Source organism: Panthera tigris, chromosome X (genome assembly GCF_018350195.1).
Source record: "Panthera tigris isolate Pti1 chromosome X, P.tigris_Pti1_mat1.1, whole genome shotgun sequence".
NCBI classification, from domain to species: Eukaryota; Metazoa; Chordata; class Mammalia; order Carnivora; family Felidae; genus Panthera; species Panthera tigris.
In genome coordinates, this window is record NC_056677.1 from 121,500,781 (window position 1) to 121,527,528 (window position 26,748).

Sequence of the window (26,748 nt, forward strand, 5' to 3'; positions counted from 1 at the left end):
CTTAAACCCACTGGGGGGTCAAGAAAAGATTTCTCTGCTCTCTATATGGTATCTGTTTGGGGAGCATTGCCTTGCATTGTTTTTCTTCTTATTGATGACAAGGGAGTGCTGAATGACTTAAGTGACTAATTAATCTTTTTCTCCTTTTGTCTTTTTTTTTTTCGTATCAGTCACTATGAACAAGACCGTAGTGCCCTTAAAAAAAGGGAATGGGAGCGGAGGAATCAAGAAGTCCAGCAAGAAGACGATCTCTTTTCTTCAGGCTTTGATCTTTTTGGGGAGCCCTACAAGGTAGCTGAATATGTATGTAATTTATCTTTCTGGAAAATGCTTGCTTGTTACATTTTTGAACACACTAATCAACGTTTAATCTATTTTTAAAGCACCCGAATCATTTCCAGGAGAATATATTTCACAAACGAAATATGTACATACACTGTATTGGGAGCAATCGCAGGTTTCTGAGGAAGCCTTCAGAGACAAATTCTGTCTTCTTTGGGGAGTACCGTCAGATTTGAAAGGAACTAGTGAGACTTCCCGTCTCCAAGGAGTTCTCTCCCGCCCAGCACTTCCTACAGCAAGCAGTGCCCCCTTGACGCTTATCCCCACTCTGGCTATCAGCAAGGCAGCCCCTGAAGACTTCATCAGAATGTCAACGGCTATGTCTCTTTCTCCTCCCGGTCAATGCCGTCCATTGCTAGCAAGGCCAGTGCTTTCCTTTTCCATCTTATATTGCTAGCAGCCATTGAGTGGTTTGAGTGCTCTTTGAAAATCGTTGCTCTAGGAGAAAGGGAAAAGCCAGTCGTTTTCTCCGGTGGTTACCAATCCTGGATTAAGAGATCGCCTCAGCCAGAGCGGCTGGTGTAGCTGGCTTGACATTCTGGTGGTATTCTAGCTAGTTTGTAGCTCCAGCAACACTCATACTGCTGAACTTTCTATGTGTGGGGTTTGGGGGAAGAATCTTGTGGAATTGCTGGCAGCTGGTTGGTGTTTATTGCGATTTAGTAGCAGTGTAATTTTCTGTAATGAAACAAAACTGATGTAAGAGTTAAAACAACAATAGAGAAAATTTTTGAGAGTTGTGATTTTCGAAGGGCACCAATTAGAAGACAATGACTTCTGGAAAAGGAAAGGAAGGACAGCATAGGCACAAATACCACTTTGGGGTAGAGAGTAAGCTGTTTGGATCGGTGACCAGTGAGACCAGAGTCTTGCTGCCTTGTTTGTGATAAGTAGGCAGCTCTCGACTAAGACTCAGGTGCCTTCCAAGTTCGGTGAGTCTGGCCAAGAGAGTTAGGCCACCTAACCTACCGCTTTGCAATCTGTCAATAATAGTATAATCCTTCAAAAAGCGTTTTTCCTATCTCCGTTTATTCAATGTATACAGTGCCTTTGAATGCACGTATTTAGGGATATGATCGGTTTAGCAAACACTTACTGAAGGCCCACTACGTGCTAGTCACGTCTTAGACTAAGGTACAAAGAGGAACAAGACCTAGTCCCTGCCCTCAAGGACTTCCTTGCCCAGTGGTAGACATCATCATGGTGAGTGAAGGCGTGACTGCGTGGTAACTGCTACAGAGATGGGCTGGGGAGAGGTTCGTGAAGATTTGTACCTCGTGCCAAGGAGTTTGGACCCAATTCCGCACGTGAAGAGAAGTCACTGAGAGCTCTTAAGTAAGGGCACGTCCAGGACAGACAAAGAACTTTAAAGGTGATGTTGGAAGCATGGAGAGTGGGTTGGAGGTAAGGAAACTAGAGGCAGATAAAGAGGCCCTTGTAGTCAGCTAAGGGGAGTTCATGGAAGGCAAGATTTAAGGTAGAGCAAGTGGGTTGAAATGCTGAGACTGGGTGCCTGCGTGGATGTGGGAAGTGTGGGACAGGAATGAATGATGCCCGTATTTTTGACTTGAGAGTATGGCAGTCTCACTAACAGACTGTCGAGGAGGAAACAGGGTTGGTACTTGTGGAGAAAAAACATAATTCTGTTTTGACCATGCCAGTGGGATATGAAGGGAGAGATATCCAGTAGGCATTGGACGGAGGGATCTGGAGCTAATGAGAGTGGTCAAGAGAGAGAGTTTGGTGTTAGCAGGCAGGGGGGTAGAAGCTATCAGATGACTGAGTAAGAGGGACAAAGTCAGAATCTTGGGAACAGCAACATTGAAGCAGTAAGCAAGGTGGCAAAGTAGAAGCCAGGAAAGGAGCCTAAAGAAGGAGTGAATGATCACAGAGGTAGGAAGAGAAGAAGAGAATCATTTAATTGAAGTCAAGGGGATACAGGGTTTTATAGAGGAAGGATTTGTTAGTTATCTGTGTCTCAGTGGCCAGGAAAGGTCAGGACTGGAAAGTGGCTGTTGGTTTGGTAGTTAAGGGGGAGGGGGTCATTGACCTTAGGGAGAGTCGTTTAAGTGTTGATGGTGGTGCTCACTGCAGGTAAGCCAAACTGCCTGGGGTTGGGGAGTAAATGGGAGGTGGTAAAAGAAAGAAAGGCAGCGGGTTTTTGTATGGAGGGAGGAAGAAAGGAAGGTAAGTTAGAATGTAAGGGAAGAAATTATATGGAATGCAAGAGGCTTTGTTTTTAATAATGAGAGAAATGTGAACACATTTAGAGATTGATGGGAAGGACCCGATGTCCGTCGAGAGGGAGAGGGTGAAGGTAGTGGAGGAAGAGGTGATGAGTGGGGCAGGCTCCCAGAGGAGATGAGCAAACGCAAAATCAAGAGTGTGTGAAGGGTGACCAGCCATGGTGAGGAAGAGTGGGAAGGAATATTAGGTTGAGAGCAAAGCAGGAGAGTAGAAGAAAGACTGGGGGAAGGGCAAGATGTTGTGGCCTCCATTTTTTTCCGGAAAATGGAGGAGAGTCCAAGGATGATAGATGCCTTGTCCCTTCTTAAGAGGAATAACCAGATGAGTTTTATGTCTTATCTTTGGATGAGTTAGAAAAGTCAGCTTTCCTCAAGAGTCATGCTTAAAATTCAAAATCTGCTTCATGCCCAACACTATTATGAGGCATGGGACCCTTGGCTTATCCTCCCCCCTTTATAATTTAAGTCATGTTGAATTAATGGTCTTGTATCTTTATGGTAAATGCCATCTCTTGTTAACAAGGCCTGTGATACAGATGCATGTTCACTTTTAGATGTAAGCAGTATATTTTTGAGTAGGCAGTTATTAAAAAACCTGTTATCAACATTGTCAGAAGTTTTCGAAAGTCATCTGTCTTGCTATGACAAGGGTATATCAGGTAGGGACACTAGATGGGAACATTAGTCTAGCCTAGAGCCAGGCTGTTGTGTGATTAGTAGCCTGTTGTCTTTATGCTTCTTGATCAGGAAGAGCTTTTGTTCTTCTCAAGACTGTATAGGAAAGGAATTAAGCTATTGGTTGATGACCTAGGAATTCTTTCTTCCACCATTGCTTTGATGATCAGCTGCCATCTTGTGCTGTGTCCATGTTCAGGGTTCCCTGGGAGATCACTGGGGAGTATACCTTTCCTTTCCTCTCATACTATGATACTAGAACTGGTATGCATCTCCATCAACTCCCCGAGCCTGGACTAGTATGGACACCCTTGGAGTATCTGGACATGCCAGTGGCAATGGGAGTTTTAGAGCTGGCCCACGGTCCACTGGTAGAGACAAGGACATACCATAACCCCTTCCTTAGGGTTGTGGTAGGAATGCTTATCAAATTAAAAATCAGAACTCCTGGTGGTGGATCAGGACTTTCAGGAAACTTCTTGCCATCTTGAAGCCTACAACGCGGCCTGATGAGTTGTCCAATGGTGTTGGTAGTTCATAAAGTAGCCAGTGAGTATTGGTCCCTAAGACCCACTGCCCTTTCTTGGCAGTTAGAAGAAATGGTGATCTCTTATCAGCCTGGCTGGTTTCTTTCCGTTCTTTGCTTCACCCGTACCGTTCCCAGAATGGAAAGAATGTTGACCACCCCTAGATTTGGTTGGTGATGGCTGCGTTTTTCGCTTATAACTTTCAAATCTGACTTTGTGCTGTGGTGCTGAAAAGGATGTCTTCAAAAGCACTTGAAGACTCTGAAGCTCTTTGCCATGTCAGGTTAGTGTGGAAAGACTGGGCGGGACAAGGACCTGGCACGTATCAAGTGCCTACCGAACGCCAGGCACGTGCTAGGGCTTTATACATGTGTGTTTAGTCCTTATGGCAGCCGGAGTACTCATTTTCCTCATGTTGACCACAAGGAATTTGAGGCTCAGAGAGGCGAGGTGACTTCTCTGCTGCTTCATATCCATGTAAGTGATGAATCTAGACCCAGTTCTGTGTGGTTCAGTATCTGTCACAGGAAGCTGTTTATCCTCCCATAGGAGGTCAGAAGACCTGATAAGCTTACTTCCTGTGTGACTTGGGTGAAGAAACTTCGTTCCTCTGACCTATAGTTTCCTCCTCTGGGAACTGAATAAGAATACCTGATATAAAAGAATCCCTGATAATAATAATGATGAGAAAGCAACAACAACTAACAATTTCTAGCTCTTTGCAGCTCTACAAGAATGAGGAAAGCAAGGCACAGAGAGATTAAGTGGCTTACCCAAGGTCATTTGGGTCGGGGAGGTAGAAGGCAGACTGAGATCAGAGCTGCTCTGTTGAGTCATGTGCGTGTTGTAAGGATCAAGTCAAACGAGCTGGGAGACCTTGCTTTGAAATCTGGCAAGTGCTGTACAAGTTCAAGAGACCATTGTTATTATAATTAAAGAAAGAAATAACAACTTACAGCTTAGAGAGATTAACTGTAAAACTATTACAATTAGAGAAAAAGGAATTACTAAATCACACGCATTAGCCACAATGAAATAAAAGGAAAAAATGAGCCCCCAAACTTAAATTATTTTGTGACTTTTATTAAAAAGAAATGCCATGGTACAAATAGCCTCCTAGGACCTTAGTCTTGCGATGAACTTCTACTTACTGATTTGTAGATAGCATTAGAAGCAAACTGAGGCAACTTTGCATTTCCTAAAGTAATGAGAGGCAAAAAGCTTAAATGGAGGAGTGCTGTTAGTCATGAGCCACAAACCAGACGTGTAATTTATGCCTGAAAATACTTGGAAAATGCATTTCCTTGATGATGGAGAAATTGTGATTACTTAGAAAGTAATAGCTGCAGAGGTTACCTTTAAGAATCAACCAATTATCTAGCACGGGAAGGAAAGAATCGGCCTATTGAAAGAAGGCTGTAATTGATTGAAATGGCTAAATTTCATTTTTGCCATGTTTATAATGTCCAATCAGGACTGCCAAGGATACCTTGCTCCTTAATAGGATTACTAAGACTCCGGAGGGTGAAACAGAACATGTGGAGTGTGAATCACAAGTTGCTGTGGTGTATAATGAGAGTGCATCGTGCGGGTGTGCACAAATGTATTTCAGGCCCCATTGGGTTTTCTGTCTGGTAGCTCTCATAGCTACATCTTGAGAAATTTAAAAACTGGTTGACAGTTACCCAGCTCTGGTGGTGGAGAGGCAGAGAGGCGACTCAGGCGACCTGGACTGTACTGCTGATTATTCGGAGATCGTTCAGTGGTGGACTTTTTGAGGCTATGTGTCTGTGTGTCCTCTGTCCTAACCCTGCCTCGTGACTGTGTTGAATTTGCCAGTATGTGTCTTAAGCATGACCATGGTAATTCCTACCTGTAGCCGCAGCACGTCTGTTACGCAAAGCATGTGGATCTTCTTCCTTCGATCAGCAACTCAGAAAGTGTCGCCAGTGAACTCAACCTCGAACTGTCTGCTGTGCAGTTCCGCTCACGAGTCCCTCTGAGACCATTGCTCTGTGAGGAAGCTAGTCTAAGGGAGTGGACGTCCCTTCATTCCTCCAAGTTGTCTCGGCTCCGCCCCCAGGTCATTTGTGCACAGGAAATCCCCACACCTGGAGCCATTAGCCTAGCCCCCTAACTCCACATAGAGATATGCCTTCACCGAGTTAGACTTTAACGCAACACTCTCGTTTTTTTGTCATTGTAAGAAAAAGCCACATAAAGATCATCTTTGCATCTTCTGTGAGATTGGGGCTGAAAAAAATGGTTTTATTGTACAGAGGTTCTTGTAACTGAACCAATGAGAAGAATTCCTATTACGTTTTCGTATCTGAAAGCCATTTGTCTTATTTAATAAATTAAGATATGTCTGCTTCCTTCCATCTGACAAAGAGAATTCTATAAGCTGGGAGCTTTTCCTTTTTGCCTTAGCTACCAGGAAACTCAAAGTTCAATTGAATGTTCAATCACGGTAACCAAGGTAGCCTGGCTTTTGCTTTTCTCTTGATGTACCTTTTACTCCAAGCTGTTGCAAATCCTTTATTTTGATATAGGTAAGGTATGAATTATAATTTGATTCTGTTCGTGTTAGCAACGAGTTTTTGAGTACCTGATGTGCATCTGACGTGGTGCTAAGCCTTGAGGATATAAAGGTGAACAAAAGGCGGTCTTTGACTTTTAAGAGCTCGTGGTTTTATGCAGGAAAAGAAATCATTACTGTAGCGTACCCTGTATGGTAGGAGGTTGACCTTCTGGACGTATTGAGAGAACTTTTAATTTTCCTCTGATTTTATTTACGTAGATACAGTTTTAGACATTGGCCAGGTTAGAAGGTCTCCTAATTTCAAAACCTAGAGATGGGAAAAAAATCTTAGCATGCATTGGAAGCCCAGATCATTATAACAGTAGAAGTTAATAAAGAGACATTAAAACCTAACCAATGTTCTCTCCATTGAAGAAAAGATGAGTGTGGGTGGCCCCTTTTTTTTGCTGCTAAACTAGCTTGCTTGCAAGCAGATGAGTCTCAAGTTTCTTGAGACTTGATTGTGTTGGCCCGGAGAGAGTGAATTACTTCTCAGGGGCTTTGAGGTATTGTGGTGGTCTTTTTGATATCACGAGGCAAGGTTCTGATTCTGTAGAACTCCGTTTCAGTGGAAATTCAATGAACTTTCAATGAAAGTCCAGTAACCTTTCAGTGAAAGTTGGGTAAGTTGAGCTTTGAGCTTCCTGGTAGCTAAGGCAAAAAGGAAAAGCACTCAGCTTATAGAATTCTCTTTGTCTAAGGGAAGGAAGCATGTCCAAATTCATTAAAATGAGACAATGTAAACTAAAGGTGTTTGAAATGGGAAATAAACAGTTCAGACATTTGGAGACAGCCAGGTGTTAGTGTTCGTTAAGCAATAATCTGACCCAAGAGGTAAACTGTTTGCGGGACCAGAACAACTTTGCAAGTATTTAAAGTTTGCATCAAATTTGTACTGGGCTTTCAGCATGATGAGATCTCCTTGTTTTGAATTTAGGGTCTGAATAGGAGGGAGACTGGTTTCGGCTGCTACCCAAATGGTTCGTTTGTACCACGTCATCAAAGGAGACCCCACTGTATATACAAAGTTTATTCTGACCTTAGCTGAAGACTAATTTATCCCATTAAAATGGACAAACGTAGGGATTTTTCAGGGAATAAAAATGAGTTCTGCTCATATCTATCTATTAAATATGCCTTTCAAAAGTACTTCTGAAAACGGAGCGATTATTCGGCTGAGGATTATATGGAATGTTAATTGTTTCATCACTGCTTTAGCACCAATGTTGCATGTGAGGCCATATCAGATGTTCTCGTGGATAGGAAAACTCAAATGGACATCTATTGGATCTCTAAAATGCCCCCTCCCCGACAGAACCCTTTTAGCATATATTTAACATACTTTTCCTTAATCTCTGGAATCGGATTTCCCTAATTGCCCTCACTTCTTTGGAAATGTCTTCTATGACTTCACACATGCTGTGAGTTGGATACTGAATACACTCTATGGAGACCATGTTAACAGCGGGGCCAAGGTCACCAGTTTGATTTTGATTCCCTCTCTGGTCGCTCCTTCTTGGTATCCTTTGCCGGTTCCTCTTCTTTTCTCAGTCGCTTAAAGGTCGACGTTCCCCGGGGCTGCCTCCTGAGCCTGGTCGTCTCGTTCTGTATTTTCTTTCTCTGGGTGATTTCATCCATTTCCTGCCCTTCACCCTCCATTCATCTGCACCCTCTTCCTCACATACAGAGAACAGCACACGGCCATACAGCCTACGTTTAGTCTGGAATCCCAGGCCTGGATAGGCACACCCCCGAGTATGCCGGGAGATGGGGCTGTGTTAAGGGCAAATGAGAAACCTGAGATGTTCAACCTCCATCTGCAGTGGAGGCGGTATCCATGGGGAAGTTGTCACTGCCTCCCCTGCATGGAGGGCACGCCGATGGCTCCTGGGAGCCAGAGGTGACGTAGGGCGGCTGTCTTCCCCATCCGGTGGTCCTGCCGCCACATGGCCCCACGGATGCCAGTAGCCGTGTTTCATTGCAATATCTTGGGCCCGGATAGTGCAGCCTAAGCACAAAGAAGTCCTCTGCCCTTCTGAATTCAACCGCTTGTTTTGAGAACACCTTTGGGCAGGTAAAGGGAATTATACAAAGGCGCTCTCGGAGATGAACAGCTGAGCTTTTGTCAAAGTCATTTCCAAGTATATAGCTAGCCACCGTTTTCTAGTTCTGATAGCTGTGCTTTCTGTATTACAGAAACCCATGCAGGAACTTAATTGTTTTAAGAACAACCACAGCCATTTTAACAAGATTAGTATTTCCTGCAGGGGAAGATAGAGCCGGTATGTTGATTGCCCACAGAACGATTTAGTGGCCAACATCACTTTGGAAATCTGACTTTGTTTTGATTTACGTAAGCAGCGGTTTAAGTCCTTGAATAAATTTTTTTCTGAATCATTGAAAAGACACAGGAGAGCTTGAGTCAGTGTTGATGAACAATTGCACCATTTCAAAGCAAACGAGTATGAATCATCAATACGTAAACACAGTTGCCCCCAGAATGTGTAGGCAGACACTAGTAATTTATACAGTCCTTTCATTAAAAGGAATTAGATTCGCTTTAGTCACGTTAGCTCAATTAGATGTTGAGCTTTTCTGAACCAATATATTCACGACCGCACGATTTCACCGACTTCCGTATCCAATGGGCTAAGCCTTTTTCATGGTATAATGTGGCGCAAAGGGCTGACGTGTCAAGAACAAATAAGTCGAATGTTCCATTACAATTCCCGGGCTCACCAGGCTGAAGTTGTCCCTCACAACGCGGAATGTAACGGTTCAGCTCCTCTGACCTAAAAGAAGTTATTTTGCTAATAAAATTCTTCAGCGACGTCATTTAAAACTTGCTCCCAATGAGCACGTTTAAGGATAGGCCAGGGAGTATACAAACGTTAATCACACAGCTCATTCCAAGAGGCTCTTTCCATAGCGTTATTGGGGTTTTTTTTTTCTTACATAGCACATGAAAAGTATGAAATTATACGGCAGCATGAGAATTTTAAAGAACCCTATATGCTAGTCTGCTTAGGACATCTGTTTGAAACATTAACATTAGGAAACACAAACCTATTCATTCTCTCTCCTCCCACCCCCATCTTTTTGTTATTTTAGACAAACAAAGGTGATGCACTTGCCAACCGAGTCCAGAACACGCTGGGAAACTATGATGAGATGAAGGATTTGCTAACTAACCATTCTAATCAGAATCATCTAGTGGGAATCCCAAAGAATTCTGTGCCCCAGCCTCCCATCAACAAAAACGAGCCAAGCTTTCTCCCCGAGCAAAAGAACCGAATGCTCCCGCCTCACCAGGATAACACTCACCCCTCGGCCCCAATGCCTCCGCCTTCTGTCGTGATACTGAATTCCACTCTAATACACGGCAACAGGAAATCAAAAGCTGACTGGCCACGGGATGGTCATAACGCTAGCCTTGTACCAGCCAGCCAGGCCAGTAGCCAGCCAAACAAGATGCAGCTGCCTGCGCAAGACCAGCCCCAAGCCCGACTGGAAGACTTCTTCGTCTACCCGGCTGAACAGCCTCAGGTCGGGGCCACCGAAGAGTCAAACCCATCTGCGAAGGAAGACAATAGCCTCAAGTCCAGCGGAGGGGATGCTTTCAAAGAAATCTTTCAGTCCGTCTCGCCGGAAGAATCTGAATTTACAGTGCACGCTCCTGGGTCTCCCCTAGTTGCCTCCTCTTTGTTAGCTCCCAGCAGTGGCCTTTCGGTTCAGAACTTTCCACCAGGGCTTTACTGCAAAACAAACATGGGGCAGCAAAAACCGACCGCGTATGTCAGACCCATGGATGGCCAGGACCAGGCACCGGACATCCCTCCGACACTGAAACCTTCCATTGAATTCGAGAACAGCTTTGGGAATCTGTCATTCGGATCACTGTTGGATGGAAAACCCAGTGCGGCCAGTTCAAAGCCCAAACTGCCCAAGTTCACGATTCTCCAAACAAGTGAAGTAAGTAATTTTTCAAGTTTTGTTTGTTTCTTTCTTTTTTTTTTCTTTTTAGTTCACTTCTCTCACCTCTATAATCAAGTATTCACAAGCACCTCTTATTTACCTTCTTGAGCCGTAGATGAGACTCTTCAAGGTCAGAGTCTGAGTCTTGATCTTCTGTGGCTTGTGACTTGACTGATTAACATTCTGCAAATACAGTTAAATCTCCGTAATGTGGAATGGCAGCAGACAAGGTCAGTCTGAGTGAATGAAAATTTGGACTTCTAAAATAGTTTCAGAGAGTGCACCTGTAGCAATATGTACAGATTAGTAACACTGGAGATTGTAATTGGTCGTAAGCAGTATGAGGTCCCTGAAAAGATTGTGAGCCACCGTAGGCCTTCACTAGCAAGTAGCAGGTCATAAGCATAAAACACAGAAGTTCCTTAAGGTACAAGACTGTACAAGTGTGATTTGCTGGCATCGGAAGTGGAAGGCGTTCCTTAAGCATCTTAGTTTCTTGAGTGCTTGTGGGGGCTATTCCTTGGCAAGATCCTAATGTTATCCTCTGTATCCCTCAGTCCTCCCTTCTGCACCACCTTCCTCTGCAGGTACCTACATAGCCCTCTTACACTACCTTGACCCCTTCTGTCAAAGCCAAAGGCATATGCTCAACCACAGTGCCGCTGGGTTTAGAATGACTAACTGTCCTACCCATCTCAGGAGTCATTGCCTTATAAAAGAGAAGTCGGAGGGACCAAAGCCTCTCCCAAAGGAATGGATCGCTAATGATTGGATCCCGGGCCTTGTGGTCCCTGGGTGGGGGACATATATTGGGTGCCCCTCAGACACCACCATGTAAGCGGCTGCCTACTGCTCCTCAAGTCTTGATTGGAAGAAGCCACTGCTTTTAGATTGGATTCCTGTTACTGGTGCCTAAAGGCTTGAAAAGACACAGAGGAAGAAAGTAGGTTGAAATTCTTACTCAGTAGGAGTCACAGACAGTCTGTGTGAATTGTTGCAGATTCTGAGGTAGTGGTGTCTCAATTACAGAAGTCTGACCATGTGCACCTCTGGCCCTTCCGCCGTTATCCGTACTCAGCAGATGTGGGGATGTCAGAGGATGATGGGAACACAAAAGAAGGGGAGGGGTGGGGCTGAGGGTTGTATTTTCCGCATGCGTGTCTTTAATACTGTTTCATTTCTGAGGCGGTTTCGCTTCTCATCATTCATCAAGTCTTGTCAAGCTTCCCCCTGAGTATCTCCCCAGCCTGTCACCTCTTCAGCCTCACCGCCTTCGGAGCGCCCGTGGGCACCCACAGACAGCCCCTCCTATCTGTTCTCCCTCCCTCTAGTGTCACCTCTTTTCCAGACCATCCTCCATTCAGGCTGACCCAGTGGGCTGACGTAGCCATGTCACCCCTGCTTTGCATTCTTCAGCGCCTTCTCATCGCTCCCCGGACAAGGTCCAAATCTCTTAGTCCCGCGTACAAAGCTCTTCACGCCGATTCCATGCTTCTCCTCTGACTTCACGTTTCACCGTCTCTTCGTGCGCAGATGAAATCCCAGCCACGTGGAGCTGCCTGTGGCTCCCCATCATGTCACGCGTTGTCACGCTTCCTTGCTTTCGTGCCTGCTGTTCTCTCGGCCTAGAGCATCTGTCCCCACCCTCCCTTGTCTTCCGGTGAAGTCCTGTTCCTCCTTTAGGTCTACCCGATTGTTCCTTTCTCTGTGAAAGCTTCCCTAATTCCACCAGGCTTACTACAGACTGCTCCCTCTGGAGTCCTCTAGCGCCTTATGTACCCCTTGACTGGCACTTACTTCGTGTATCATAGCTACCCGTTGATGTGTCTGTGTCCTCTATTAGACTGTGAGCTCCTTGAGAGCAAGGAACGTCCCATTCTTCTCTGTATCCCGAGCGCCTAGCAAATGCCTGGTACGTGGTAGCGACTTAATAAATGTTTGCTGAGTGAGAATGAATTTGAAAATTGGTTACTTGAGTACATTTTCGAAGCCACGGTGTGAAGCAACTCACACGGAAAAGGTAAACGGTTGCTAGAAAATCCATCGTTCATTGTATCTCGTTAATTGGACTCTAATCGCCCGTGTCTCGTTCTGCTCTGCTCCTGCACGGTCATTGGGAAGTCCTAATCCTAATTTCCACTGGATGACTTCACACAGGATTGTAATACTTAACATCCACAAGGAAACGTGCATTGAGAGAGGAGTATAATGAGAGGCTGGGATATTGTTCTTGTCCGTTCTCTTGCCCTGGTACCTGGTGGTGTTCCCTCCTCCCACGGCAGTGCCATCACTCAGGACTGGTCTGGGAGTTGTACTGGCCCATCAAGGGGTCTGTCAGCCTATGTCCATACCTCATTAGCGGAGTGACAAGTCACAGACCCAGTGAGATTCACTCTGTTGTAATCCCCTCTCTTCTACATTCACAACGTGGTTGACCCAGATTCAGAAACGACTTCATGCTTTTGCTCAGCACTCTGGCGCACCAATGAGAGGTACATTTCCAAAGAGAGTCTGAGCTGTCTTCACTCTGGAGACGATGATCCAAGGAGCAGCCTGTGTGCACGCAGCCTTTGGTGACAGTACAAATAGACTTTGGTAGAGCCTTGTATGAAAAATGGGTCAGGTGCAATAGAGTCACGGCAAGAGATCAGTGAAGAGAGTACTTATTTTAAAATATTGGTCTCAAGAAAGGATTTGAAAGAGGGGTAGACACAAGCTTAGGGCCCTCAAGTCAGGAGAACACCCTGGCCTCAAAGGTAGTGTGAAAACCAAGGGTAGGAGGAAAGGAAACCGGAGATTGACAGCCTGACAGGGAGCTTAGAAGGGTGTAGGTTAAAACATGGGCATAAATATAGACGGGGTGGAGCATTATGGAGCTTTGCACCTAATGGAATTTATGTGGCTGAAACTCTGACCAAGGCTGGAAATTCACCCTATTAAATCTTGATGCACTTTTCAAAAGCACTTAGCATTAGAATTCAGCCCCGGTCCCTGGCGCCGAGAGGTCCAGGCGTTGTGTTCTGGGTCCCCAGTCAAAGTAGCCATCGTTGATGAGTGGCAGCATTCCTTGGAGTTATTACTTAAAAGGGCTTGTCCAGAGAGCAGTCACAAAGAGGGTCTCTTTGTGTATTCTCATCTCTGTCCCTGGTTCTAGTGAGAGGAGGTCGACCCGTGTGTTGGTGAAGTGCATTTGGGAGCAGTGGGGGGCTGAATGCCCAGGAAACAGACCGCGTTCTAAGATACACAAATAAGCAGATACTAATATATTTGTGAGTTGGGAGACACAAACTATTATTGAAATGATACGAGCACGTGCCTATGCCCTTGTTCTTTTCCGTGTCTGTGCTTGTGTCTGGAGTGGAGAAGTGTTACTTATGGCCCATCCTTGACATATTTCCTGGCTTCTTTGAATTTCTGTATCAATAAGAAGGGTTCTAGAAGTCTAACCAACTTTATGGCGAAAGGTCAGCTTTTCAACTGAAGCATGCTTTTGGAACAAAATTTGTTTAAAAACTTAGTTTTACAGAATTTACTAACATTCCAGGCAACCAAAAAAAAAAAAAAAAAGGAGAAAAGAAAAAGACTGAAGTGTTCTTCAGTTGAGCTTAGAAGAATTTTCTGGGAACTGCATCTGAAAACAGTAAAAGGCCTATTTATATCCAGTGGAAACCGAGGGTACTTGCAGATGCTATTTTATTAGGAAATGAATTTGTTAATAAATGTAGCTTTATACGTGATTTCATTACATACATTTTTGCTTATGTTTCTCATTGGGATACAAATCTTTTGGTGTAGATAGCTGTGCATTTTGGCACAATTTGTTGTTAGTATTGTCCGGGAGGTAAACGATTGCACGCAAATGAAAGGGCCACTGACAGGTATGAAGTATTTCCATCCTAAGTCAATAAGCTTTCATAAGTACAATACTAACGTGTGGAGTGTCATCACCATAAAGGATCATTTGCCTTGCAAGCCGCTCTTGGCTGTGACCCTAAGGCTATCTGAGGCTCCAGCTGCCTCCAAGTTAGGAGTCTCTTAGAGAAGTTTGATAGAACCCATAGGAATGATGGGATCTGGCGTTCGCTTATTTTAGTGGCTGGTTTTGTTGTGTGTCCTATGCAGTGAACACAGTGGGTATAATTAGCTTTATGTATTGCGAGGTAGATGGGGAAGCTCAAGTCCCTTGGGGGAGAACCACTGAGGATGCTGGGAACTTAGCACTCAGGTGCCGGATGTGCCCAGGCAGCTCCACAGGAACCACTGAGGCAGCTCCTTCAGGGAAGGTTGCTGTGTGCAACCAGGCCGAGCATTTGCCACTTGATGTGCATCACCAGTTTATTTATTTGGGGGCCCACCGTCACGGAAATAAAATAGCACCCAGGCAGTCTTCTCCCCACCCCATCGGGACTGATCTTAGCATTCAGTCCATACAAGCATAGGATCCAGAAAGTTTTGTATGTCCTCTGTCAGTCCATCCCCTAGTGGTTGCTTTGCGTTTGTGCTTTTTGACGACGTCTCCAACGGCATGGTGTCATTGGTGTTAAAATTCATTTTCCGTGGGGCGCCTGGGTGGCTCAGTCGGTTAAGCGTCTGACTTCAGCTCAGGTCACGATCTCACACTCCATGAGTTCAAGCCCCGCGTCGGGCTCTGTGCTGACAGCTCAGAGCCTGGAGCCTGCTTCGGATTCTGTGTCTCCCTCTTTCTCTGCCACTCCCCTGCTCATGTTCTGTCTCTCTGTGTCTCAAAAATAAATAAAAACATTTAAAAAAATAAAAAATAAATAAAATTCATTTTCCTTACCACACGTCTTCATCCCCTCATAACTTCAGTGTCTCCCTAAGCTGACTGAAGTGGCCCCAGGGAGGCATCTGAGAAGGAAAACCGGTGATACAGATAGAACACGGAGCCTTGCACTGTTCATGATGGAGAGGTCAGAGGTGCTGGGTGATCAGGTAGGGTGTCTTGGGGAGGGGCGGCTGAGACCATCCTCACGGTCTTGGGGTGTTTCGCCAGCCATTGACACAGAGGAGTAACCCCGGGAGGTCTTACAGAGATAGAATGCAAGATACATTTTGAACTTGACCTTGAATCCTGGGTGGGATTACAGTAGGTGAAGAGGGATCAGGAGGGCAGTTCGTATTTGTGCGAATAGGGATGGATGGAGAGAATGACAGGTACCAAAAAGGGAGGTAAGAACACAGAAGATACATTCTGAAGATAGGCCAGTTTGTCTGCAGCTGTGGGGTTATGGCACCAAAGTAAGATAGGGCTCAAAAGGCTGCCTTCTAGGTGTCTTGAATGCCTGGGTGATGTGGCAACCAGATGGTAATGGTGAACTTGAAACTTGACTTTCCCAAAGGCTTCATGTGTGGCAACCTAGAAACTGTCTCAAGCCAAGTGCTCTCACCAGCTCAAGCAGTAACTTCCGAGCTCCAGTGCTCTCTACTCCCTTTCAGGGAAGCACATCTCATTTCTGGGGTGCCTGGGCGGCTCAGTCGGTTAATTGTCTGACTTTAGTTTCGGCTCACGGTTCATGAGTTCGAGCCCCGCATTGGGCTCTACGGCTGGCAGCACGGACCCTGCTTGGGATTCTCCCTCTCCCCTTTTTTCTCCTTGCCTCTCCTGCTTGCACACACACACACACTCTCTCTCTCTGTCTCAAAAATAAATAAACATTCTTTGAAAAAAGAAAGCACATCTCCTTTCTTACTCTGTAGACCTCAGCTTCTCAACATGCTTTCCCAAGGCTCTCTCTAAAGTTGTGCCAAAATGGTTGTACTCAACCAAGCTGTCTTTCCTGGGTGCCCCTGCCCTTCGTTGTCCCTTTCCATCCATTTGCTCGTTAGCACTAGGCAAGCTGAGGAATAGAGCTCAACTTTGGCTTGGTGAAGGGCTTGTAGATCCCCGGTTTTCTGTGTGTGTTTTTTGTTGTTGTTGTTGTTCCTTCTCATTTCCTCAAATCCTGTTCTTTAGGGTCTGTATTTTCTCTTGTAAGACTCCATGTAAGTGATTCTAGCCACCAGTGTCCTGGAACAATGTCTGCTATTTCCACATTCCATGTTTGCAATGAATTGGGCTATTCGGTTCAGCACAACTGTCTTGGTGTTCTGTGCTTTTAAATCCCTTGTTACTTTTAGCATTCTTTTGGTCAGAAAGAAGCCAAAAGATTGATTTATTCTTCTTCCACTAAAAAAACAACAACAAAAAACAGCAACCTTTGATTCTTACACTCTGCAAATTTAAGTCATCCTTAATAATGATACATTTTGAAACATCACTATTTATTAATAATTTCAGTGAATCTTCAGGAGATGGCTGAAAGTCAATCTTACATGAGGGAACATGTGGTATACTAGCAAGTATAGTTTGGACGATGTCTACTGAGCTGTGGGTTCCACATCTGGCCTTGACTTGCTCTGTGAACTTGACAGAGCGATTTTGCCTCTCGTTACATGGGGAGTTCCGACTAGCTCACCAGTGAGGTTTCTTCTAGCTATACATCTCTGAGGGCGTGCTTCTCCTTTGTGTTGAGCCCAGACCTGCCTTGTTTGTGAAGTTACTTCAGCCATTCCCTTGTCATGCACCCGCACCAAGAGTGTGGGGACAGCATGGAGGGATGGAAGCCTTGCCTGAATGCCTCTTACCACCATCCTTCCGAACAGCTGGGGACATTTTCAGACTAGGGAAATAGGGGAAAGCTAGAATTGGATCTTCTTTGGGGATTGGATACTAGTTCATCCTGGATTAAACTCATTTTTTTTAAAAAGATAAACAGCTATATGGTGTATTTCACTGGAAAACACCAAGCTGTGAACTCAGGAAATAGCCTCCTAATCCTTTTGTCACTACCCACTCACATCGTGAAAGATGGAGAACTTCTATTTTCACATTACTTCTCAGAAAATATTTTGACAGATTCAGTATGCAGTAAAGTGATAAGCTTTTGTTATGTGTGTTCCAAATCATCCTGTTATCACTGGATATATCGATTAGCTTAGTACATTCTGAGCCAGTCATAAAAAACAGCCTGCTCACATTCTGTGTTAAAGAATAAGAAAAATTGACAAGTAGATAACCATATTGATTCAACCCAAATAGTGAATGCAAAGGGCTTTGGAGAGGAGTTATAAACTCTTTATAGCTGCTGTAAGTCTCTTTAGTATTTTTTAATTGATGTGAAAACAAATAATCCTTAATTAGCCATCTTTTTAAAAAGTACTGTTCTTTGCTTACCAAGCGAGTTGATAATATAGGTGACAATAATGAAGACCTACTACCTTTATACTTTAAAATCTACGAATGCTTTCACATACATCGTCTTATCCTCATCTTACGGAGGTGCAGTTGACAAGTAACAATTGTGTCTGTTCAAGGTATACAGCTAGATGTTTTTATATACATACACATTGTGAAATAACCTCTGCGACTGAGCTAGTTAACATATCCATCACCTCTAGCTGCCACGTTCTGAGCATGTGGTGAGAACACTTAAGATTTATTCTGTTAGCAACTTTCAAGTACTGCTTGAAACACAGTACTGCTAACTGTACTCACCACGCTGTACGTTAATTAGCTCTCTAGAACTTAGTCATCTTGCATAACTGAAACTTTGTACCACTTAACCAACATCACCCCAATTCCCCCTCCGTGTAGCCATCTTATTTGGATCCGACTCTAAGAGAGTCCGGGATTATTGTCATCCCCGCTTTTCATAGGTGCAGAAGGGTAGTCTCAGAGCGACTGAGAGTTTCATGCCTGAAGTCACATGGCCAGCAAGTGACTCTGCTGGGACTAGAAGCCAGGTCTTCAGTGCCATTTCCACAATGGCATTTGGGGTCCAGTGTGCTACTGTATATATATGGGTTAATTTTCCAAAAGTAGCTTCTCTGCTGGCATATAAGGGGCAGGAGAATAACGAGCTGAATCCAGCTTAAGTTGAAATTCCCTTGCTGGGTTCATATTTCAAAAGTCTGGGGCCAAGCATACCAAAAGAGCAATTTTTCTTGTGGTATTACAGGTTACAGTCATGTGTTTTTCATTTACAAATATGGTGAGAAGTAGTGTTTTTGCAATATTCCTAAATGAGTAACATATGACACAACTTGTTAGAGGACCTTTCCTTGGTTCATAAAGTTTCTGAGTTTTTGCCTATTTGGTAAGATGACTTTAGCAGAGCGCTCAGACAACATAGCTAAAATCTGGATTTCTGCAGCCAAAACGCAACCACTGAGTAGATAAGCCTGAGATGTGAATGAGAGGTCACTAAAACGTGGGCATGTGAATGATTGCCATAGAAGTTACGAGTAAGACTTCTCTCAAATGTTTGAACCCCCCTACCCCCCGCCAAGCGGACTGAAACAACTTGTGGGTCATGAGATTGCAAGAGTAGTTAACAAAGAGCAGGCGAGGTCCCTGGCTTTTACCCATAGATACTCCATGGGGGAGTCTCCCTGTTCATCAGTACAAGAATGCGGTTCATCCGTGGACTGCCTACACAGAAAGTCACTGCGAGAATAAGTGAGCTACGTAGCTGTGAAATGGCTTTGAAAATTTTACAAGACTCCAGAAATGCAAGATGTATTAGTTTTCTGTAGATGGCCCTAACAATGTGTCATAAACTGGACGGCCTCGAACAACAGAGATGTCTTCTCTCCTAGTTATGGAGGCTGGAAATCCAGAAAGGTGTCGGCAGGGCTGAACTCCACCCACTTGCTCTACGGGGGAATCTTTCCTTGCCTCTTCTAAGCTTCTGGGTGGCCCATGGCTTGTAGCGGCATCGCTCCCATCTCTGCCTTCATCTTCGCTCGTCTTCTCCTCCTGTGTGTCTCTCCGTGTCCTCTCCTCTTCTTGTAAGGACATCAGTCACCAGATTTAAGGCCTGCGCTATATCCCCGATGATTTCATATCTAGATCCTTAACTGATTACATCTGCAAAGGCCATATTTCCAGATAGTCACATTCTGAGCTTCTGGGTAGAGATGAGTTTTGGGGGGGGGGACACTATTCAACCCACTGTGAGAAGGGTCATTCTTCCACTTCCCAGACCAGGAATGGAGGGAGGCCAGACGGTATTCACTGTGAAAAACCCAAGCCAGTCCCTAGGAGGCAGGTGGGCTTCCCCATCTCAGAGCCGACTTCAGGTGTAGTCCACAATGGTTTGGAGCCCAATTCTCTAAACTCTTCAATTTGTGCCTATGTGAAAGATAATTTCTGGGGATAAATGATTCAAATAAAAGTGTGGAAAAGTGATTTAAAAAAAATCTTTTAGAATAATAAGTATAAAGGTTTTTGTCTTAAGTAATAGAGAAAACAGAATTTGTTGATGCAGTTGACTCAGTTATGAATGAGAGCTTAGGTGGGCAGGCTTATTCTGTGGAATAAATATCTTCGGTTTTGTGGGCCATATAGTCTGTGGCAAGTACTCAACTCTGCCACTGTAGTGTGAGAACAGCCATAGACAATACCTGAATGAACAGGCATGGCTGTATGCTGATAAAATTTTTTATATGAATACCAAAACTCAAATACCACGTATTTCCATGGGTCATGAAATATTGTCTTGATTTCTTTCAACCACCTTATAGTATAAAAATCATTCTTAGCCTGCGAGCCGTATCAAACCAGGCAGTGGGCTGTGTCTGACTTGGCACACTTAGTGAGCTGAGACCTGGACTAGATCTAGACAAAGCTTCAGACAGCAAAAAACATTTGGCTTCCTCTGCCTGTCGTCAGCAGGAAGATGGCCTTGAGTAGAGAAGGAGAAAGGCCAGCCCTGCAGCTTGTAGATTGCAGAATCCTAGAGTCATGAGAGATGTCTGTAGTCGAGGGAGAGCGGACCCCTAGAAGGTTTTGCACCCAGGATCAGAAATACTTTTCTTTTTTAATGTTTATTTATTTTTGAGGCGGAGGGAGGGCAGAGAGAGAGGGAGACACAGAACCGGAAGCGGGCTCCAGGCTCCCAGCTGTCAGCACAGAGCCCGACGCGGGGCTTGAACCCACGAACTGTGAGATCATGACCTGAGCCGAAGTCGGACACTTAACCGACTGAGCCACCCAGGTGCCCCAGAAATACTTTTCAAACCGAAAATTGTATCACCATTCAGCAGGGTTCTTTTTCCTTAGTAACTCATGAGGTGAAAATGGTTCGTCTTTTGCTGTTTTAGAATTGGGGTGCCTGAGTTCCCAGGGCACTGAAGTATGTATTTGACTTGGGTGTGGGGTGATAGGGATTTTTAAGATTCTAGGAAGAGCAAGTCCTCTTGCACAACCTGAGTCTTTGGGTCCAATGAGAAGAAAGGGCTAGTGGTCTGTGGCATCCCCTACAGCCTCTTCAGAGCTGATGTGTAGCAGGGATTGTGCATGTGTATACACATGTGCATGTGTCAGTGTCCAAGTGTCTCTCTGGGAGGCCTGAGAAAGCCAGTGGCCTTCTGGGAGGAGAAGGCTAGACAATGATGGCTTTCTTGGCTTTCCCCATGAAGTTTAGCCCAGACTCCAGGGCAGTATCTAGGTTCTGAAGGACTGACAGAAGAAAGGATCTATGTCATTAAGGCTTTAAAGTTGAAACAGGGTTGAGCTAAGCCTCCAAATACATGGTTCGATGGAAAAAAGGAAGTCAGATCTTAGCCAGATCAAATGAACTGAAATAAAGCCTTAGAAGTTGTTGCAGTTGCAAGGGCCGTGATCCTGTGATACAGGGGTGTCATGATAGCTCTTAAAGCGTGTACCATAGAAGAATGTTACATCCGTGTTGTAATTTCATCAATTAGGTTCGTGGGGGCAGAGGTAGCTGCCGTCTTATACAGTTTCTGGAGTCACCATTCACCTAGCCTACGTATGTGAACGGTGACTCCTAAAGCTGGTTAAGGAAATGTCCCTGGCTTTAGAGCAAAGCTGTTGTTGGACCTGCCTTTGCCTGTCAGCCTCTTATTCATCCGGGTCTTGAGGCAGACTTACTGGGGAAACTGGCGTCCTCTGGGATACCCGGAAGTGCCCTCCCGGGCACCCAGTGGAGATGCAGACCAGGATGCTCACCATAAGTGGGGTCTCACCAAGTCAAATGGTCTCTCCCATGTGTCGAGGCACCCACACTGTCTCTCTGTAGCTCTACTCTGCTTGCTTGAACAAACGTGGTCTTTAGGTCCTTGGGAAGATGAATAGACCTAACATCCTCCCAGGCAAGATTGATGGGTAAAGAGGACCCATATCAGAGAATTCAGTTTGAATCCACAATCCACCTATAATAAATCTCAAAGAAAATGGTCTTGTTGGATATTTGAGCACAACATTTGGCCCAAGAACACACATAAGAGAAACCCAAGTGTAACATTTTGAGTTGTTCACATTGAGCCTGATATTATGAATTGTGATGCTTTAAATCTGAAAATATTGTCATATGCATTGTCGAAGAGATCCGTTAGAAGAGAATACCTAGAAGACATATCTTCTTTTATCTGTTTTATCTCCTCGTTCATCCAACAAACTTTTATTGAGCACCCATTGTGCGCCAGGCACTATACCGGGAGCTCGGAGGCCGAGATGATGAAGACATGTTGCTTGATCTTGAGTAGCTTAAATCAGGGCATGTGGACACAGAAACCGAAAAAACCACTGTGAAATATGATACATGGTTGTTGAATATTCTTTGGGAGTGGAGAGGATGACTAAGACTGGCTGAAGTGTTCAGGAAAGCCTCTTCAAGAAGGCAGTGACTGGTGTGCTAGCTCTTGAAGTAGGATTGGGAGTTTTCTTGGTGGAGTGGCGGTATGGACATTTCCTACAACGTCTAACCCACATTAGGTTGCAAACGGGCCTGATGATTCCTGAGAGGCAAAATAATCCTCCGCGTTTGGGGAGTTCAGCTGGAAGATTGGGGTCTTGGGGTCAGCTCCAGGCGTTGAGGAGCTTTTCAGTGCTCTAAGATGGCCGCTGATGTTTTAAGAAAGTCATGCTAGAGGAGGGACCGACAGGGATTGTAGGAAGGGAGGAGCAGGCATGATAGGGCTGGTGAGGTTCGAGGCAGAAAGGACACTGAGCAAGCTATTAAGGTATTCCGGACCAGAAATGCCAGCAATTTGAATTAGGCCATTTTTCAGATTTTTAAGGTTGAATTTGGGTAAGATTCAGTGATTACTTAGGTGGGCCATTGAGAGGAAGCTGGCAGAGAGGATCTAAAATGGCTTTGAGGTTTCTAGCTTGGGCCATCGGTGGATGGTGACACCATTACCCAATAGCCTTTATTTTGACACCCAAATCTTCACAAAGCAGGTAAGTTTCTTCTCTTTTATTGTCATGTTTTCATGATGTTAGAGGCTTTGAATGTCATGTTATTTGATTAATGTTTGCGTGGTGCTTCTCGTGCAAAGCTTTGTAAGAAAAGTCATGATTATTTTCTTATGCTTCAGTGAAGGATTTATTTCCTATAAATGGCCTTTTTGGTTCTGCACTTAAAAATTAATATCTTAACTCGGAAAGATTATAGTACTTCAGAGAACATGGGAAAATATGCTGAATACTTTCTTAGAAATCACAAAATTGGAAGTGACAATTTTCTGTAAGTTATGGAGTATATTAAATATTGAATTATGTTTTGTATGTTGTAATTTTTGAAAATTAAATGAACACATTTCCAGTTGCATTTTTCTTGCAGTAATAGCTGTGGACTTTGCTATGATCCTTCCTGGCTTGTTTTTTTTTTTTTTCTCCTTTAGACTCATGCCGTCAACACAGGGAATGTGCTTACAATGGTGAGTTGGGATAACTTTCCACTCAACACTATGCTCCTCCCGGCCATAATATAATCTTAAGTGGGAAATTGCATCCTTTGGTTTTGGTGGAGTTGGAATAGGGTTATTGCAACTGGCTATTTATATAAATTGCTACCTTAAAAACTGTTCAGCTCTGCTTCCTTGCCTTTATTTGGTGGACATGGTCATTGCCTTTCAGTTAAGGTCATGAATTTCTGGCAGTGGAAGCAGGAGAAAGGAGCAGAACTGAGTTTACGACACGTTTGCACCCCATGGTTAGTAGGATTGACATTGTGTGTTTCAAATATAGGAAATGATCATCATGTAGTTACTTGATTTTACTTATCCACTCCTCCTCTGTCCTCAACTATTTTAAATTCTCTCTGTAACTCCTGAATATCTGGAAATTATTCTAAACACAGACTTTGGGAGCTGAAAGCCTCACGTTTTGGAGGTGGTGAACACAGAAGCCAGGTGGGAAAAGGTCTCCTCAGAGGCCTCACTGTACCTAGTTACAGATCTGAGCCTTGAACTCTAGACTTGTAACTCTGGACATTAAGGTAAAACAAAAAAGTGGTCGATACCTTAAGGAACAATGGTCTAGTTTATAGAATTAGAGAATCTGCACGTTGGAAGGACCCTGCACAGCCAACCAGTCCAGCTGGCTTGATAGAAATGCATTAGTCTGCTCTTAGGTGGCACATTCCTCACTCAAGAATGGGAAAGTCCTTAAAGGCCACAAGTGAAACCTTCATCTAAGAGTACTTGCACCAGAAATTATCAAGTGCAACATGGAACTTGGCCACTTTCCACAACTCAAAGATATCAGACAAAAAAGTTCCTTCGTTGGGATGTTCCGGCAAATACATTAGCCATGTGAAAAAACAACATCTAGTTTCTGTATTTTGGCTTCTGAAGGAAAAGGCATCCCTGCCACATAAATATGTTCATTTCACCTTCTGGGAGGAGAAGCAAGGAAATTGCAGCTGCAGTGTGTTATTGAATCTTCCTGAAATTAGCCTGTAGAGTTTGGGAAGATTGAAAGATTGAATGCCAGTGCCTTCACACACACAAAACAAAAAAAAGGCACTCTACCTTTGCTCTAGTACTGGTTCACCTCTTAAATAGCGTTAGCCAAAATCTCCATTAAAAATTTCTGTGTTCTATATTACAGCTCTGAAACAGTGAAATATACATTTTGGCTTGGGAAGAAATCACCGACGAAATATTCGACTTAGTTTGTGGATTTTAATTGCAACGTAATTTACTCTGTGATTTACATAGGTAGACATAAATATATTTCTTTCCGAACCATATAACAATATGCGTGTGAAAGCCGTGGAGTAAAACAAACAAAAATTGTACTTGATCACTGGTAAGAAAAGATAACGGTTAATTTTTTTTAATGGCAGTCTGATAGTAAAGTCAAAGTGGCATGGGGGAAAAATGATTTCACTAATAGAAGTTTAAAAACTGCATTTTCATAAATCAAGAGTATATAGTACTTAGAGCTAGAAATAACAGTGTTGTGCTTCCTGTTTTGAATACGCCATTAGGCATTTTTGTCTTTGCATTCCTATTTAATCTGTACAGCATTATTTATTCCGATAATTAGTGTTAACTTTCTTGGCAGTAGGCAATATAATTACCTTTAAAATTTAAATGGGATAAAAATGCCTTGAGAACATGGTTTAGGAAAACTCTTAATATTTATTTTCAGTTGCCTCTTTAATTATTCATTTATGGAGTATTTGAAAAAAAAAAAAAAGAATCTTGAAAACTGGGAGGCCACACTGACAGAATGACATTCCAGATGAATGGCTTCGTGTTCTCAGTTGGTTGAGTAACATCCTGGACGGCTAAGCTACCCATTTACGTTGCCAATCTAAATATATTTCATTTATTTTGTTTTAAAGTTTATTTTTTCTGAGAGAGAGAGTGAGACAAACGAGTGATGAGCGGGGGAGGGGCAGAGAGAGGGAAGGACAGAGGATCCGAAGCAGCCTCTCTGCTGACAGCAGAGAGACTGATGTGGGGCTTGAATTCACGAACTGTGAGATCATGACCTGAGCTGAAATCGAGAGTTGGCCACTTAACTGACTGAGCCACCCAGGTGCCTCTAAATACATTTTATTTAGATCACCCCACACTGCTTTTTCTTATTATGATTGGTTCCCATTAAAATAAATCTCTCTCTTAACCCTGTACCCGTCCCTTTCCAGGTTGTAAAATCCCAAGTTTGTAGCTCACCGAATTACACGCTTTAACCCCTCCATTCACCAGGCAAGGAGGCAGTTACTTTAGTTTATTTGAAGAGTCTTAGTGCCATGTATGTGAATCTTGATTTCGAATATAAATATGAAAGTGATTATTTTCTTAACTGTGTAAGTTAATGAGAAACTAGCTTTTCAGCCTAATAAACCCTATAGTTCTGAAGGAGCATACGAGTCTCAAAGAAAATCAATGTTTCTAAAGATGGGCGGAATAAAGTTCGTCTGTTCTGAGCCATTTATTATGTATTGAGCACATCTACATGCACAATGTAGTTTCGGTTTTATGGGGGATTCCAAAACATTAGGAAAGACGGCTGGATTTTTCCCAGTTCCAGTCAGAGAATAGGTACTTGGCACAGAGTAGGTGGAGTCCGTAGCATATCTGAGGCAATTCGAAAATAATCGCGAGAAAACGTGTCTTCTGTTGTGTGATAAACAAGGAGAGCAAACAGGAGGGTGTTTTCTGTGCGGGCCTTGCCTGGAGATGCGAGCCCTGAGACTGACCAGCCAACAAGGCTAGGATTTGAGGAGGTGAGCCCTCTAGGTGAGGGAATTGGGTGACAAAGGCGAAGAGTACAAATCAAGAACAGTTTTGATAAGTAACGACCAGTCACTAAATCGTCTGACGTTGTCAGGCACCCCTTCCGTGCAGAGTACTGTGCTGGGGCTCTGAGGGAGACCTAGTTGGATGAGATCGTGCCCTACATTCAAGAAGCTTCCCTCTAGCGTGGCAGCTAAGATATGTACACAGATAATAACAAAACGAGACCAAACACCAGGATTCCAGGAGTGGGCAGGGTGCTACAGGAGCCCGGAGGAGGGAGCAGGGCAGGCTGGCGGGCAGGTGTAGGATGGGTCTGGGGAAGCATTGCCATCTGCAGCAGGTTCTAGAAAGCACTACCATGAAATCATGGCAATTCACTATCTTTTGGGGCCACTAGCTCCTTTCCCCAAATGGACGTATGCAAACAATTTCATATACAGTTGCTTAGACTTCCTGAATACAATCTGTGCACCCTCTGGCAGAGCAGGGAACAAATGGCTTCGGAAAAGGGTAGAGCCATATTCAAATTGCGACTCTGTCGCCTCTACCTGTGGGATTTGGCCAAGTTTCTCATCTAGGAGACAAGGACAGTAATACCCACTTCAGAGTACTGAGGCATGAAACGAGTCCGCAGAAGTCACGTGATTGCGTCGCCAGGGGCCCGACACATTCCACTTCTCACGGTACCGTGTGGCTGTGCATGGTTCCCCGCAAGCAGCGGGACTGGCTGCCTGGCTGTGCTGTTTTATTAAGTGCTGTTTTTCTTCTATCCATTCCCCCCAATCAACAACCTATTTGTTTTAAAATGATCCCCAGGATTTAAAGGGAATGAGCATAT

General features: G+C 44.1%; 1 protein-coding gene across 8 annotated transcripts in view; it reads left to right on the plus strand.

The window, feature by feature from the left end:
• The window catches only part of AFF2 (AF4/FMR2 family member 2), a 452,543-nt gene that overhangs the window by 151,081 nt on the left and 274,714 nt on the right, over positions 1–26,748 (plus strand). For 4 of the 8 annotated variants that reach the window (XM_042973735.1, XM_042973737.1, XM_042973739.1 and 1 more), the window contains exons 2-3: positions 171–303; positions 9,483–10,343. In XM_042973735.1, the coding sequence (XP_042829669.1) occupies positions 171–303; positions 9,483–10,343 (994 nt within the window). The remainder of the gene's footprint in view (positions 1–170; positions 304–9,482; positions 10,344–26,748) is intronic. The other 4 variants (XM_042973736.1, XM_042973738.1, XM_042973740.1 and 1 more) reach the window with 1 other exon arrangement.